The sequence below is a fragment of the Lichenostomus cassidix genome, chromosome 1 (genome assembly GCF_008360975.1).
Source record: "Lichenostomus cassidix isolate B80296 chromosome 1, HeHo_3.0, whole genome shotgun sequence".
Classification (NCBI taxonomy): Eukaryota; Metazoa; Chordata; class Aves; order Passeriformes; family Meliphagidae; genus Lichenostomus; species Lichenostomus cassidix.
Genome location: NC_139479.1, coordinates 81,380,440 through 81,398,827, shown reverse-complemented (window position 1 = coordinate 81,398,827; position 18,388 = coordinate 81,380,440). Strand labels below are relative to the sequence as shown.

Here is an 18,388-nt window from a genome sequence, read left to right as displayed (position 1 = left end):
TAGAGCAGCAGAAATGAGGTTCCAGTGTGTTAAATGATTTGTTTAAAATAATTTTAGAACTCTGGGCCAAGTCAAGTTTAGAGGCTGCTTGAACTCAGATCTCACCCCAAATTCTCCATCTGTTAGGAGAATGCAGTCTCCAATAAAAATAAAAAGTAATGTTCCTTGATGCCATTCTTGCAGTTTTAAGTTCCACTTCCAATGCTAAGGAATATTTTGCCTATTAAAACAGCAATGGGAACCCAGTGTTGGTTAGTCAAAACCACCTGCATTAGAACAAATTATTTCCATGAGCCATATGCATAAAATGGCCACCCTTTGTGAATACATCCTGAAAGAAAGCAGTACAAATCTTAGAATTTTAGGAAATATGTACGTAGTGAATACATTGCAATTTTTAGGGGGAATTCCTGGGGAGGCAAGAGAAGCAGTACAGTCCTTTTCAAACAAAAATTGCCATATTATTTTTGGCATTAGAATCTCAAATCAAAATCTTGATAAAACATAAGTCTTTCTTTTAGGTGTCCTAGCCTGAATGCTTCAAAGCATTTTCAGTGCCAAGTGGGCAACTCTTTCATTAGGTACAGGACCTAAAACACAGAGAATTAGTTTAGACATGCAAGTTTGGCAGTGAAGTTCAGATTTACAATTTCACACATACTCCTTAGTGCCTATTGCTCCTTGAGTTCCTGTGCTGACATTTCTTTTCAAACTGTTTTATAGTTTTCCATGAGGCTTCATCAAATTGAATACAAGTGAGAGCATTACAGTCAATTAACAGGCATAAGGCGTTAACAGCAAGTATTTGCATTTGAATCTTAACTTTTGAAGTTACTAAATTTTATGTCATTGGACAAGGTTAAACCTCAGATTAAGATACATTTAGACATCTACATGTTTGCTGGGTGTCTGGTTGCCCTGACGTCAAAGGAGGCTAGGGAACAGTTCAGCTGGACAGCTGTGAGTTGCATGGAGCAAGCTGGATTTGTCTGTAAGCTTTATACCTATATTGTCTTTTAAACTTAAACACCACATGTGTTCATATCTATATTTAGGTGTCCAAAACTGAATCTTATATTTAATGTCTGTTTGCCTTTGTATTATATATTAGCTTTTCCAGCTATCATGCTTTCTTGAATCGCAAATAAAAGTAACATAAAATTGGGAACCATAAAAGTAGTGTCAGTTTTATTTAATTCTCCTGTAGAAATGCTTCATGTTCACAATGGCTGAATGCAGCATGACTTGGAGCCTGAAAGTAGAATCAAGAGAAAACACAGACTGCTTGCTCTGGAGTGAGATGACTGCTCCCAGGCAATGCATCCACAGGTTACCTTAAGGAAATAAAACAACTTTTCTGAAGGGTGATTGCTCAACAGCAGCAGGAAAGAGTAGAAAAAGAACAGGCTGCCCTGCAAAGAGACACACAGTACTCTCATAATACTTCCATTTTACCTCTCATCTAACCTGGTGAATGAAGTTAACCAAACCATTCTCCGTGATTTTCCTGTTGATCTAAAGTAATATCAGGATGTATTCATCTGTGGGGAAAGGCACTGTCTTTTTTCCCTTGCGGCTTTCTGAGAATGAAATAAGCATAGATTGGGAAGGGACTGGGTGGAGATACTCAGTGGGGTTTTTTGTCACTGGTACATGGTTTATATATATATAAATGTAGTTTGCAACACCAGTATTTGAGCATTTCACTTTAGATTTTTCTCTGGTGTTTTACACACTGTTCTCCCTTGCAGAGGGTAGGTGATCTCTTGTATTGATCAGATTTTGTCTTGTTCCTGTGAATCGTCCTGTTATTGGTTTTTTGTGAGACATTTGCTGTCACTTATGAACAGTTTAAACACTTTTTTGTACTTACTGATCCTCCCACACAGCTCCTACCCACCTTCTCACTCACACCTGTAGCAAAAAATACAATATGCATTTGATAAAACAGAGCATTTTTCAATTTCTACTCCAGGAGCATACATATAGAGCAGGATAGAATGTAAGGACTCTGTGCTTACTTATAGCAAATACTTATGCTTCATATTTGCTACACTTGTACTTGACCTTCAGGCTGACTTCCCTCACTTTTGTACAGAGAAGCTTTCTGCTTTCGAATTTAATTTCTTTTTCCTCATGGTAAAAGCATTAAACTACTTAGGACAAATAGTGCATTTTATTACCTAGTTACAAAACTAAGATAAACATCAAATGAAATACCATTTGGTTTTCCTTCTCTGGAAAAAAGAAAAGATTTTCATTTTTCCAAAATTCAGATGTTTGGAAAATGTTTGAAACAGCTCTGTAGGGCCTGGTATCTTTACTCCTTGGATCGTCAGTGTGTCCCTCGTGTTTAACAGTGTCAGGATTGTAACAGATATTCCCTTTGCCACTCAAGAATTCTTTGCAGAGGCCCTGACTATATCCTTAGGATGCTCCCTTCCTCATGGTGCTGTAAGTGGTGTATGACTGTCCTCAGGTGTAGGACAGTCTATCAAATTCTGTGGCCTTTAGCTGCAATTGCCTTTAGACTCCTGCAATGTTTTTCACATTAATCCTAGTTAGTATGTTTACTATGTAAACTTGCTTTGCAGTAATGCATAGGACACTACATGGTCTCTATTGAGAATGTTAGTATATAATCAGTGCAGGGATTTAAACGGGTGGATCAGTGCACCTGACCGGACTCTTTTAAAGTAGAATTTATTTGAAAATCAAGCAAGAATGTGTTGCTAAATACATCCAAAGGATCAATACTGAATGGGAGGTGATATATGTGACAGATCTGTAAAAAGAAAACCTCTGGAGAACAAAAGAGCTGAGAGCACAGGCATTGACATATGTTAATGGGATGACACCAACTAGAAGGACAGGTAGATTAAGCTCCTTAGAAGTATGCAGTGGATTAATCTAAATTCAGGCTTTGCTCATGTTGGGAAGCACAGACTATATAACCCTTTAGGCCCCCTTGTAGATGACAGAAAGGTTTAGCCACTTCTGAATTCAACTTACCTTGCCATAAAGCAGACATTTTACATGGGTTAGATGACCATTTTGCTGTAAAAATTTATATTTCTCTTCACAGATTATAGAGAATTTGGCATGACTTCGCTTTATTGAAATATATCCCATCCATACTGACCAAACATTCATTAATCTTTTTGGCGGAGAATATGGAAAAACAAGCATAAGTTAGATAATTCTAGATTTTATTCCCACCAGTAAGGAAAAATGGCCTAAAAATGGGAGAATTAAACAATGAAACACAACTTGCCCTTGAATAGCAATATAATGTAGTGGCAATTTTTATGATTTTGTGCTGAAAGGGAATGAGGAAGTAACATGAACTTCAAAACCAGTTTGCTATGCAGCCACAGTTATGCAACTCATGTAATCAACAGTGAAAAAGTGAAACCTGTAGTAGTAACAGACCAAGTTTTAAAAATGTATAAATGTGCAGTAAAATTTGGGGGAAATTCAGAAGGGCAAGATGTAAAAAGGGCTTTCCTTTCAAGAATTAGAAAAGGCATGAAGAAAATGTTTTATGAAAATAGAAAATGAAGCAGTAAATTAATTTCCCAAAGAGTGGGCAAAAGGATTGTTTAAAAGTGAGACCATCAGAGTTCAAACTTTCAGTGCATTTTTTTGTTGTTTTGTCTTCAAAAAAAGATGGATCCACAATCATCCAATCAGGGCAGTTAGGAAGAAACAGGAAAGTCTTTAAAGTGGACTTAGGCAAAATCAGATTAGAATTTAGACAAGTTAGATGTTGTAAACAGATAGTGTTGATTCTCATATGCCTAAGGAACTATTCAATGCAGACCATTCACAATTTTATTCAAGAGGTGAAGGAATATTTGAGAGCATAGAACAGCTTGCCCAATTTTCAGGGAAGACTTCTGGGAGAAATAATGTACTTGCAGATACTTAGAAAACAGAATAAGGAGTAATAATCCTGATGAATTTTGCAAGAATAAATTGTGAAATGTAATTTTATTCTTGAAAGAACATTAGACACAGATCTGGAGAAGAAGCCATAAATGTCATTTTACTGCAAACTTGCAGGCTCTGTGAGCTACCCATCAATATATTCATAGAGTAGCAGGTCATAAGCCTCCCAAAAAACTAGAGAAAAGCAGAGAAAAGCAAAGATGTTGTCATGGCAGGATCTAATGGAAAGATCCAAGGCAAAACAGCTGTTTAATACAAGTTCAGATTCTGCTGACAGTGCTGGGAATTCTAGGATTTGAGGGTGAGTTTGAAACGGCAGTAGGGTCTCTAAGAGTCCTCCACCTCTTTACGTTTGGATGGGATCATCTGGGTGCACAGTGCTCTGCCTTTCCAGATAAACTCAGTTTCACCCCTCACAATGCGTGCAGACATATGTTCAGTACTCACTGTCATCATGATGAGCCAAAAACATTTCACAAAACTGAGACACCCATGCAAGTTCCTGGTATAAGAAGAGAGATTTAAAGCTACAGAAGGCAACTGGGCACCCAGTGAAGAGAAGCTGGGTGTAAATATAGATATATGCTTTTTAAAAGCCTCTCTTTTATGTATTTAAAGAAATGTTTATTGAAAAAAAAACCAAAGTCTCTTTTGCCTTGAAGCTTTGGAGTTTAGAACTTATGTCAGGAAAACCCTAGCGTACCCCTTGACAGTAAAAATTCATTTTAATGGAGTATGAACTGTGTCCATGTTAACACTACCACCTGGAAATAGTCAATCTTGAAGAAGAAAGCTGGTAGCAAACTGGTTTTCAGTGTTGTTGCTAAATATATATAATTTGATGGCTGGAAGTGGGACTTAAATGTATTCAGCCTTAAAATATGAGGCATTTATTTTGTAATCAGGGAAACTGGGTGGTATTGCTAGAGAAGCTCATAGACTTGCCACCTTGGAGCTTCAAAATAAAATAGATTACTTTCAAAAAACAAGCTTAGTGGAGATTCTAGGGAAAAAATTACCACCAGCATATTCTGGAATGCTGAATATATTGGTGAGTGGAGGATCCTTTCATGTCATTAATCTAAGAATTTGTCTTCCATCTGAATTTCTCTCTCCCCACCACAACTCCTCACCCATGTCTTTCTGCAATCTATAACACACATGGCAATTGTCTTGATGCAGTAACTGTTTTCTAACTTAACTCTCACATTTCCAAGCACATGATCAGAAGCTAATAAATTACACCAACAATTCTTTTGAATAAGCTATGTCTTTTTTTTCCCCAAGAGTGTTAGCCTTCAGACCTGTCAGTTCTGTGTCATTCACAGCTAGTAAATTGGCCTAGACTAAAGGCTGTGTATTTCTGTTGAGATGAAATCATCAGTTGCCTCCAAAACACTCATTTTACAATTGCCTCAGTGAGTAGAACTGATCTCATGCCAGACTGCTTGCTCTTCAGCTCCTTATAGTTTAAGGAGGTGTGCACATTCAGTTCAAACATTCTGACTTGGCAAATTTTGGTGTAACGCTGTCAAGCAGAGTTTCATCACATCTGATACACTGAAGATTTGTAATGAGGTTTACACCCCTCAGTGTTGCCACACTGCCAGGCTCACAGGGAAAAAGTGAAAGTCAAGCTGCTACTGCTGGACAAAATGGCTACAATCCCTGAGCTTTATTCATTCAGAGATTTGCCCCAGGCTCGACTTTTGCCTTGTGCTCAGACTAACTCCAGGAATCATTCTGCTCTACTGACCAGTCAGTTTTCGGTTTCTGAGTGATTAAAAAAATTATTGTATGACACAAGGTGCAAAGTAATAGAAATTGGCCATCCATTAAATAGGGTATTGGAGGGATATCTGCAATGGTTTGTTGGAGTAGTTTTCTGAGATCTCTTTGAAAAAAACAAGATAGACAAGTAAACAAGTATCTGAGCAACTAAGCCAGCAGAACAGTAACAAAAGGAAAATCACTTCAAGAATATAAGAGCTGTTTCCTTTCTGTTGGTTATAAAAAACATGGTTTATTTGAGAGTAAGGAGCTTTGTTTAGTCAAAGTGTCTGTGTCATAATCCTCATCTGTAGAGCCATAAATAAACTATGAATGTTGTGATTCAGGGAGTTTTAATAAGAAATGTGAGCACTGCACATTTATGTAATCATTCCAGGAAGACAATCTACCATTCAGCCATTGACATATAGCCTCTTGGCCACAGTTGAATTCAGTATGCATCTGCCAATGGCCATCTCTCCTCTCACAGGCCACAGTGCCATACACTTTGGGTTTCTGGAAATATGAAAACACCTATCAAGTAGAGCTCAAAGCAAGGATTTCAATTTTTGTATTCATCACTGACTCAGAACTCAGGGTCACTTCTGTCTCTAAGCAGCCTCTAAAATTGTTTTACCTTTTAATTTCAGTTCCCAAGTACCTACCTATTTCTTGTTGGCTTCAGCTGAAATTAAGTTTTTATCATCTTTGAGGTATGAGGAACTTGTTAAAATGGAAACCTTTACCTCATTTCAGAAGCAGGAGAATTTCAATCATTTCTGCTTATACTATTCTTTGAAATTCAAATGTGAAGCAAAAACCCTGCAGCATTATGAGCAAAACTGAACAATGCTGGTTTAGTTATATCCACTCACTTGTGCTTGCTGATGTGGAAATTAATTTAGGAAACAGTTACTGCATAATGAAAATACCTTTTAGAAGTGTATGGACACCAAGGTATATGGAGTAAATGCTACTCAAAGGGGCATGTCTAAATGATCCAGGATGAGAACTGGGGACAAGGAAATACAAATGCTGAAAACAGAATTAGCGAGAAAGAGGGATATTTCAGAAAGTCAGGAGAGTGAATGGAAGTAACAGCCATGTGTAAAGTAAAAGCTGTAGGAGGGAGGAGGGACAATTTGATATTTTATCAATTCAGAGTAGCAAGAGAGCAGAAACTGCAAAGGCAAGGGAATGTGTAAATGCTTGAAAACATATCATTGTAGTGAGATTCATGAAATTACGTGGTGGCAGGAATATAAGGGGTTTTGAATGACCCCACAGAAGGAGAGATGGTAAAAAAGTAGCAAATAGATTTGAATTTTAGAGCTAATTATGACCTCTCTGTTTTAACAATAATGAATTTTCTTACTAAGAATTGTTTTGATGGTTGTTTCATGTATAAAATTGATGAAAAATAATTTTTAAATCAGTTGATAAACATTGGCCTGTGTTATTAGCTAATATAGTACTCCTATAGGTATTTTTCACTGGTAATACCAGTTGGCTTAATATGAAAAAAGCACATGTTCCTCTGTCTAGACTTTACCATTTAATAATATGAAGAAATGCTATTGATCACCTTGTATTTGCTGGGTCACCACCAGTTCAGGTTGGTGACTGAACAAGCTAGTAGCTATTTCATGATCTGCATAAAATAGGTTTCATGCCCATTCAGGCTTCAGCAATCCTATGTGTCCTTTTCATAAGCTTTTATTTACTCCTTACACTAGTTTTATTTATTAAACTAGTTTTGAGGAATTCTGGTGGAATTGAGGGGAAATGGCTCTTATGATGTCACTTCAGTGAAATTATTTCAGCCTCAAAGTTTGCACATCTGGCATCATTCATAAAAGCTACAATCACATGGGAAGCAGATCTCGTATCAGAATTTCTGTTCAGTTTGGATTGAAACACAAGTCTTTGCCTATGGTTCTAGGCTTAACAGGTGCCATTTGGGATGATTCATGTGGTCTGGTGAGTCATAAAGCTTATTGGTTCCAACTGTAAAAGGCAGTGTGTGCAAGACACCTCTTCAAGACCATAATTTTAAAAATTTTTTTTCTGCTTCGAATATGCTTTGATATCTCTTTATTTTGGCTTAGCTGCCTCCTTGAAGCTCCTGGCAGAAAAAGGCATGATATAGCTCATACCCCTCAGTGGTTCTTGTTTTCCAGGGAGAGAAGAGTTTGTGTCTACAATATCCAGCTCATTAGAGCATAAAGACCAGCTTACCAGAGGCAAAAATTGTAACTCTAAGGTAGCCAAACAAGAAAAATTGAAAAGGTCACTGAAATTGCTGGCCCATAAAAAGAAAGAAGGAGGATGCTGCGCATGGAGAACAGCAGATAGGACATGATCTCATGTTTTCAGCAGAGTTCAGGATGTGAAAACCACTGTGCTTCTCTGTGCCACACTAAACAGTTCTGTCTAAACAGAAGAAAATGTAGGCTCAGAACAGATCAGAATTTTAAAAAGTGAGAGAAAAGCAATAAACAAGACTGAAAATATAGCAGAAGCTAAGCTGGAGGGTGAAGACTCCCCCTGTGCATTTCTTCTTTCTTTCTATTTATAAACCTTTTTTTCAGTAGCAAGGCAGACTGTCCCATATCAGCATTTGCCCTGCTGTTTGCCACTCCCATAGCCATGTCCCAAAGTGCTGATCCTGCTCTACTTCCACAGCTGTTCCAGCAGCCCCCGGCAGAGTCCTGGCCTCAGGCTGGATGTGTGCAAAAAGCTTCACTTTGCAAAAAGCTGCTCAAAGGCTGTACTTTGACCACATGTCCTGGTTTCTTATAATTGTTCTGTTTTTTTCTGGACTGTATCTGGACTGTATCAGTTGTCCAGAGTTGTGGGGGTCGTTGTGTAGAATGATTATGCCACCTGCTTGTGAGGAAGCTGTTCCTCAGACATGTTCAAGGCAGATCATCCCCAATGGGTTTTTTCCAAAGTTCCCTGTCTTGTGTTCCCAGTGACTAAGCAGGACTGCTGGAGAACATGGCCCAGCTTTCTTCTCATCTTGATAATATGCTTGAGAATACTGACGTAGATGTGTAAAGCTAAGGCTGATAAATGGGGTTCTTCATTTCTTTTCTTAATGCAAATAATGGGAATTCTGGTTTTAAACAGTTTTCTTTATTCAGACCTCTGTTTGCTTTTTCAGGCACCAAAAGCTCTTATGCATTCAACAAATAAAAGAATTTAGACACAATTTGGAAACTGCTTTATTGTTTGTTCCATGGTAAAAAAAGTGCCTTTTCTTCATATTTTAATTTCGTGTGTAAAAGTGCTGTACTATGTCAGTGACAACTTAAAGAAGAAATGAAAATAAATCCTTTATATTTCCTCCAAGGGGAAAGGATGTGTTTTTCCTTTCCAATCCAACAAGGTGTTCCAAGTATTCATTTAAGCACTGTACAAACACAAAACAAGGTGGCCTAAAGACAGAAATGGCTAAATAAACCAGATTATTCTGCTACCCTCTGTTTGAATGACCTACATAGAAATCATGTTCACTTTCTGGAAAACAACCTGACTGCAACTAGTCTGTTCAGAACACAATTTGTGCTACTATGGACTACTCAGATATTTTAGAGGGAATATAACTCTTCCAATTTTAGAAGAGTTCCATCTATGCAAAAAGTAAATCTGATCTTTCAGTTCTGGTTCAGTATTAAATTAAGTAGATCATGCTTTATTTTGAGTCAATGAATGCAAAGGCTCAGTAATTACTGGGAGCCATTGTTGCATCTTTTTCTCCATCTCAATTTAGTTTTGACTGTAGTTTTCAACTCTAATCTTCTATTGCAGGACTTCTCTTTGTTTGTAAGCTTTCGAACTGCTTTTTGCCCCAGCACGCAGAAGAGTCAGACTTCTGTATAAGCTGCAGGCTCTTCTTATTTCCATTATGTCAAATTCATTTTGAAGTTAGGCATCAGAAATTGTGCAGTCAAGTTCATTTTGGGCCAGGACATCAGGGCTGTGCAGTCAAGCTCAGAACAGCTACTTTGGTTATTGTGTAATACTTTCTAAAGGAAGCAACCCCCTTTATCATAGCAAAAAAACAAACAACCAAAGCACCTTCGATATTTATTAAACTTTCCTGCACACACTTGCACCTTTTTCTGATTTTTTTAACACTTTCTTTTACTGATTATTCTTCACATAAATTATGTTAAATTAATTAAAAGCAGTAATTTTAATCAGATTTAACAATTTGCAATGAAATCATATCAGGGGAAAATGTCACTGCACACAATTATTATTAGACATTACATTAAGATATTGTTTTGAAGGAAGAGGCAAGACAGAGTATTATTTGTTTTCTTCTTTCCGAATTCTTGTTCATTTTGCTCTGATGGTAAAAATATGATTAAATCATATAAACTAATGGTGCCTTTCATCAAGATTTAATGTTGCTACATGAATATGCTGGTTTTCAACTAGAAGGTTTGGGAGTTGATTATATTTGCTTTTAAATAGAGGGAAATGATACCCAGAAATCAAGTTAGCATCTACTCTTCTTGTTCTTTACAAAGTCAGGCTAGATTATAAGTAATTTCTAAATTTAATACCTATTATCCTACAGTGAGATTCTGTCAGTGTTGGTGAGTAAAATAACATGCAAACAGACCTCTCCCTACCTATTTAGCAATATTTATTTGATTTTTTTTCTGCAGCTGTTCATCTTCCAAGAGGGAGATCACTGTTGTAGCAACTTAATATAGTCAGGTCATTTATTTACCTGTTCAACATTACTTAATCTGGTTTGCGTAGTTTGATTATCATCCAGATAAAAATTGCTGAAGATAGAGTGTATGTGTTATTTTCTCTCTGATATTTCTTTTCCTTGCTCTTTTGCTTTCAGCCACTCAGACCTCTAAGTGTTCCTCAAATGTCTATCCCCACCTATATCCTAAAAGAAAAGTGAAGTTAATATCAGGCAAATTCATTCACTACAATGTGTTGTGTTTGTACCTTAGGCAATCATTTTTTCTAGAATTAGGGTGGAAAGGGCAGAAAGCAGTCAGCTGCCATTTCAGTGGCTTCTTGTTTTTCTGTGGGGAAGTGAAAAATGTTTGTGTAACAACTTCAGTGAAATTCCTGTCTTTCATTTACAGTCTTGATGCATTTAGAATTGTACTTATTAGCTCAGACATAGAACTATTGTTTCTCAGAGGAGAAGCAGAATAAGCATGTGATTTCCTTATTCTTTCATACATCCCCTCCTTTTATCTATAGAGAAATTATTGGGATTTATTAATAACGTTTAAATTTTCTGTACTGTTAACATGACTTTTAGAAACCAACACTATGTTTTCCTATATTGCTTAAGAAAGGCTTGTATTCTTTCATAGTCTACAGTCTTCAAGCTTGAGCCTGAATAAAATGAATTTTTTTTTTCTTGGAGCCTTCTAATGCTGACCAGGTGACATCATCCATATCCATTTCCCCAACTCAGGAGCTCAGGAATTCAGGAATGTTCCCTTAAGCTTTTCTGCAGACCATCCTATTCTTTGTGGGACTCTCTCAAGGACTCCAGTTATGAAAGGAAAAAGCACATAGATAAGAACTAAGCTCTCTATTAAAGGCAAGGTTACTTGGCTTCAAATTTGTCTTCTTCAGACCCACAGAATCAAGGCTGATGTTCCCTTTATGGCATGCTATAGGCACTGTGCTTCCTAAATTTAGGGATTCTGCTCAGACTTCATAAAACCGTGACTATAGCACTGAGTTATTGAGTAATTGTAGTGCTGGTACATCTGTGTTAAATGTAATGCAGCATCAAGTGTCATAACACCATCACTGACAAAAAGTAGGGAACATCACCTCTGTTTCTACAGCAAGAGCCTAATTTGTGTTCCTTACAGGAAGCTGGTATTCTCCACAGAGGTTGCAAAGTCCTAGCTGACATCATCTTCCTTTTTTAGGTATTTTCACTCTTGTACATTAAAATATATTAGATTGTTTATGTCAGTGAAAGTTCTGATTCTCTCCTTTGTTCTTTTAGAATGCACTTAATTATTGCTCTCTAGGTCCTATATTCCTCAAGTGAATTTCAGTGAGTGTTTCCTAGAGATTTCTGTGCACAGCTTTAATGGAAGCTTTTGAACCTTTGGTTCTTTTTTTTTGTTGTTGTTTTTAAAGCTTCCACCAGCCATTATAACATCCCAGGGAAATGGAACAACTGAGGACTCCTGTGTTAAATTATAAAATTATTATGTTATATTTGCCCCATGCTCAGAATTTGTGTGTACAGTCAACAGTCCTACAGCATCATGCAGTCTTCTGGATCAGAAACTGTGCTCTCCTGGGCTTATTATTACTGCTGTCACAAATTAGTTTTTCTAAGAGTAATAGTCCAAGTGTTGTTTGCATACTAGTAAGGACTAGATCTTGTCATACAAATAAGCAAGAAAAATGGTGTGATGGTGGTGAGGCACTGGCACAGGTTACCCAGAGTGGTGGTGGATGCCCCATCCCCAGAATCATTCAAGGTCAGGATGGACAGGGCTCTGAGCCACATGGTCTAGTTGAAGATGTCCCTGTTCATTGCAGAGGGGCTTTAAAGTTCCCTTCCAACCCAAACTATTCCATGACTCTATGATTCTATGGTAAATAACAACTGGGTTCTCAAAACATCATGTTCTCTAAAATTTGATGGAAGACAGCAAATTAAGATGGGCCAGTTTCTAAACATTATTGACCAAAATAAATGTATTCATAACAGACTCAAGAGCTGTTTCTCAGAAATTTCTATTAATTAGGTTTTATAATCCTTAAAATGTAAAAATTTAAATTTAAAAAACCCATCTTTTCAATATGTGCTTAGCCATCTTGCAAATAGTACTTGACAAACATAAACACAAATATTTGCTATAGCTGAGAATTTGGATCTAGTTTTTTGGCCTCTTTGCGTGTTATGGCATACTTCTCTTTCTTCTCCCTTCCCTTTATTTACTTTCTTTTCCTTTTCTTCAACAATCAGAAATGGATTTCTGTCCTGCTGAGGTTGCTAAATGTCAAAAGTTTCCTGTTTTTTGCTGAAATATTATAAAGTGGAAATCTGTAGAAGTGAAAGACATATAAATAGATAAATAAAAAAGAGTGCATACATACAAAGTTAAATACATAGATAAAAGAAATCTCACATACTTCAGTACAGCCAGGCAGTAATGCTCCCACTGGAAAGTAGGATTCAAGTTACTGGAGCAGTTAATAAATCTGTATGTGAATTCTGTCTCTTCCTTGGGATGCTGCTGACAAAACACATATCACAAATACAAATAAAAAGAGTTCTGAAACAGCCCCTGAGTTTTAGGGGTGGATTATCTACTTTGTTCTAGTCTGTTCCTCTTCCATTGCTTATGCAGCCAAAAATTATTAAGAAAAAGAAACTCTGTGGAAAGATCTGTGAATGTTGAACAGGCAGACTTGAGGAAGCTGTATCTGATAGCAATTCCATTGCTGTTGTGTGCAAGATAAGGGATATTTCCAGGCAGTAGTAGGAGGGGCTGCATGAACAGGACACAGTAGATGGGGTTTTTGCTCAGAAAGTTTTACAACCAGCAGCTTTTGTTAGACATGCTCTATATATCTCTGGGGCTACTGATGCTACTGACAGGGCCTGAAGAGTTTGACTGAAGGAGCAGTTTCCTTGCTTGCAGTATTCTACAGTAGCCTTCAAGTATCACATAAAATTTGTCATTTGAACTTATATATTAAGTGATACTGCCTGATGAAGAGATAACCAAAAATGTGAACTCAGTAGAGCAGGAAACTCAGTGGAGCAAAAATCGTGGTCAGAGAATCTGCATGGATAAGCACAGTCAAACTATGGGGTGTGTGGTACTAGTGCATATCCTCTTGACCGGTCATGGGAAATTTCCTCTTGGCCTTTTTGATTTTGTACTTTTGCTTCTGCCTCTGGGCGATCTGACCTTTACATCCATCCGGTATTTACAATAAAACCCCACTTCTGTCTCCGTGCCCCATGTCAAGCTGCTCACAGCTGTTGTCTGCCTTCCCCGCGCAGGTGAACGGGATTGATCTCCGCGGTGCGACCCATGAGCAGGCGGCGGCTGCGCTCAAAGGAGCAGGGCAGACGGTAACGATCATAGCACAATACCAGCCCGAGGGTAAGTGAAATCAACACCTTCAAGGCATGTGGTACAACACAACTGCTGTGGAGCCACTCATATCACAGGATGAGGCTGTTGTAGATAGCGAGTTTCCCAGCTATCATCAGCAGTCATCTGGAATGAAAATTAGAGTGACAATTCTGTCCCAAAGAAATGTCTGTATTTTTGTCACAGACTTGGCTTTTAGAAGCCTTTTATGCAACTATTAGAACTCTCTTTAAGTGTGCATATAATAAGGCAGTGATCTACACTTAGTTAATCATTTTGTTCTCATTAGTGCTCATTTTATGTTCTTTTCTAGTCTCTTCCTGGAAATAGGTAGTGCAGAAGATAGATTAGGAAAGAACAGAAATGCCAGAAAAATCTGTCATTGCTTCAAACAGTCAGATTAGAATTAAACAAGGAGAAATGCTTCCTGCAGAATGTATAGAGCTTCCCATTATTACTTTCAGGTGACCGTGTCCTTGTACCTTCAGGGCAATTAGGCCTGGATAACAACTACTTATTAGAGAAAATGACAGCTTTCTAAATAGAAGCATCAGCAGGAAATTGAGCAAAATGCAAGACATTTAAGGTGGGATGCATCTCATTCAAATTTTGTTAATATTTAGCTTTCTAGAGGTTAAGCTAGTTTCAGTGGGCAGAAATAGGCACTGATTGATTTCAAATCCAGAATTAAAGGGCAGAACTCCTTCTTGTTATCCATGAGCAGTGACCCAAATGACTATCTGAGGTTCTCAAGGAATTTGTGAGAGGAATATTACTTTCTGATTGGAACTCAAGGTGGTTTTCCTCTTCGGTAGTTGTTTTTGAAAGTCTTTGCTGGATTAATTCAGCAAGTGCAAGTGTCTGTGCAGGCCTGCTGGCGCCATGTTATCATTTTTCAGTAAGCAGTTCGAGCTCAATTCCTAAGTTGATGCTGCCTGATTGTGCCCAGCCCAGGAGACGTGTAGGTCTCAGGTGAAACGAGCTCTAAAAACATGCTCAGCCAGGCTTTTTAGGGAAGATGAATTAGTACCGCCAGAATTTATCCAATATGGTATTTTCTTTCGTTTCTTTGGATCCTGATGATGGCACACAAAGAGAAAAACTGCTTCTATTTGAGGCAAATGTGCAATTGTGCTTCAGATCTGGAATCAAACATCCATTTATTAGTTTATCTGCACTTGAGTCACCAAACAGAATAAATTAGGCCATACTAAGAATTGGGCAGATGAGAGCAAGGGAAATTGAAAGTATCTATCTTTTGTTAAATAAATGGAACATGTTAATATAGAAATGCATGAGTAATAATCAGAGTTATTTCAAAGAAGAAGTATTGAAAAGCAATTCCATTACAGATAGAGATCCGCACTGGGTTCTGAATGAAACCATGTTCCTATTAGTTCCAGCAGTCTTGTTTTCTGTCTGGTGATTTTACACTGCAATTATCACCATGGTGTCTGGGTACTTGTAGCAATCACTGGCATGTCACAGTTGTTCTGTGCCATTGTTAATACACAAAAAAATACATCACTTGACAGCTTTTTCCTTTTATAATTGAACTTTTAGTTGACATACTTGTACCCTACATTTTAGCAGCTCAGTACTGTGTCAAATTCAGTTTTGGTGAACATACAATTCAAATGATGCTGATAAAATCCATCAGGCATTATATTGCATATTTATTCCATTTTTCCTATGTCATTGCTCCATTCACCAAAAACCCTGTTGAGGGCAGACTAGTCCCAACTGCGTGACTTGTCAGTGAAGCAAAGCCAGTTTTCTGTTTCAGCCAAATAGCTCAAAACACACCACAGAGAGTGAAGCTTGTGAAGAACAGGGCCCAAAAGTTTGCTCTTTTTGTAGTAAATGATTGAATCTTTAAAGGTAGTGAGGGTACTGCATAGTTATCCAGCATGTGTTATGTTACTGCTGAAGTGTTTAATTTTAATCTGAGATGCTGGTTAATGCAAACTGCATAAATCAGATGTAAAATGAATATTTCTTTCCTGAGAAATCCCGAACAGCAAAGAAAGATGAAACAAATTTTAAACAGCTAAGTAACCTTCACAGAGAATTATTTAAAGATTTATAGGTCACGCAGAAAGACAAACACACTCTCTATGAGCATAAATATTTATTTTATTCTAAAGTTATTGCAGAACTCTTTTTGTCCTTTATTTGAAATTTATACCTGATTTCTTATTTACTGTATCTTATCTTGTTGCATATATAGGAACATAGTCATAAAATAGTCTTAAAACTGTACAGCTGTGCTTCCCTCAGGGGCTTCTCACTTCAAAATGCTTCCAGATCTAGTAAAGTACATAAACTAAGTTGGCTTGTTGCTTGCTTCTTCCATTTTCACATTGAAACTTCTGAGTTGTTACTACGACTTCAGGTTTTTCTGGGGAGATCCAAGAATAGCCACTACAGATGTTAACTAGTACAATTTTTCTAATCTTTTCCAGATTATTAAGCCATTAGATGTTGTTGCAAACTAAACTTATAATGAAACCTTTAGCTACTGATATTTCAGGTACTGAGTGATGATGAAATAAGTACCAGTCAACACTATAAGCCAGCTGATGATTAGCAATTAAAATTGTGAGTGGAAAAAGCTTTTTTTATGCAGTGAAGAAAAGCTTACAGCACATTTATCTTGGTATTTTCTCAAAAAACAAATAATATGCTATGCTGTGGGAAGAAAATTAGGTGAATACTGTAGGAACAGCTTTCAAAATTTAAATGTCCCTTTCCTTGTTTCAAACAGAATCTCATTCTAAGCCTCATATGAACTTGCTTTACATTTATGTGTATAGACTTGGCAACAAATCTCAAAAAAACCCCAGTCCTTGCCATCAGTTTGAATAGCTCTTCCCATCAATATTGTGGTGCTTTGTTTTGTCATCCTGTTTGGAATACACAAATACAGAGATGAACTCAAATAAAACAGAATAGCATCACAACATTTTTGAGTGCTGTCAGACCTGTGGTTGATGATGGTGCTCAGCTGAACCACACTGCCTGTCCCTCAAATGAAGGTGGTCTTGGTGAAAGGGCTGTAAAAGAACACAGATACTGTGAGCAAAGGGAAAATAGAAGATACAAACAGTGATTTCATGCAAAGTTGTTGAATGGAAATATAAGGGATACTATAAATGGAGAACCAACTTCTCAATTCTTCTGCTCTTCATTCCCTGTTTTCCTCATTCACACTCACCACGTTTATTTCCCTCATCTCTCTGAGAAATAGAAGAGACAAAGCATTATGAAAATCCAAACAGAAAGGTAAATTTGGAGAGCAAAATTATGGAAGCATTATTAAGAGCAAAAGGAAAAAACATCACACAGATCGAAAAAATCAGAGCTCAGCAGTAGAAGTACGTATTTAGGAACAGCAGCCATAACGCTGGGCTTTTTGAGTGATTCCTTACTTTTATTTTAAAAACTGAAAATAACCTGTATACTGTATGTTATGTACATATGTACTGTGTAAATGGAGGTAAATCAATGCTAAGCATCATAATTTCTTGATAATCACTGTAGATGTAGTTCATATGGAGGTTTATTGATGTACTCAGCCTACACTAACTAGGCTCCGCAGACTTCAGAAAAATAAGCTTTCATATTCTTGTGAAGTTCACATCTTTTGCACATGTTTGATATGAAATTAAAGATAATTTAAGGACCAATAGCTACTCAGAGCAAAATTAGAAGAAGAACCAATCACTTATAGTTAGCTTTCAAATCCAGTTTTTAATAATCAGAAGCATTTTAACATTCCTTCCAGCTTAACAACTCTCAGATCTCTTTTAAAATATTGCACAAATATGAAGTAAATGCAAAATAAAAACATGAGCCTGTAAAAAAATCTTAGGATGTGACAGTGTGTCCCTAGTAACAATCAAGTAGGAATTAAAATGGAATATATACCACACAGGGAAACACATTTTACACTTCCAGGTTTTTATTCAGGACATATTTTGATTTTTAATGGCAAAAGTTGCAAGTTACAGCCCAGTATGGAAGGAGTTAAGAAAAAAAAAACCCAACATTTGTCAGTTAAGCTAAAATACATCTTTTAAACAAAAGTCGACTTTGTTTGCAATAGTGACAATTTGTCCTGAAAGACACAGCTTGGGAGCTGGGAGAGACAGAGTACTAGACTCCTAATAAAGCTGCTAAAAAGCTTTGTTGCGCATTTTAGTCTCAAATGCTCATGTTCCTTCCCCCCACAGCAGTGTGAAAAGGTAAAGTGTAGCCTTAAGATTTTTGCAAAATACTCTGTGTCAGTGGTCTGCAAGCTGAGCTGTGCTGCATTGCAGTACCTCTGCAGCTATCGCCTCGCAACAATCCCTGGAAAACTGTTAAACCCTCTGCAACTTCCATGTGCTTTAAATCTTCCAAGAGAGCCAATTAACCAGCTCTCTTAACAGCTTGCATACAGGGAAAACATTCATTGATTACAGTTTGATTAGAGCAGCTGACACTGAAGAGGTTAAAAGGTTATTACAGGGAGGGAATGGGTGCTTTGTCTC

At 37.3% G+C, this 18,388-nt stretch overlaps 1 protein-coding gene across 16 annotated transcripts in view; it reads left to right on the top strand.

Moving 5' to 3' along the window:
- Positions 1-18,388, top strand: part of DLG2 (discs large MAGUK scaffold protein 2) — a 981,187-nt gene that overhangs the window by 768,558 nt on the left and 194,241 nt on the right. For all 16 annotated transcript variants that reach the window (XM_085065660.1, XM_085065786.1, XM_085065682.1 and 13 more), the window contains one exon: positions 13,760-13,862. In XM_085065660.1, the coding sequence (XP_084921786.1) occupies positions 13,760-13,862 (103 nt within the window). The remainder of the gene's footprint in view (positions 1-13,759; positions 13,863-18,388) is intronic.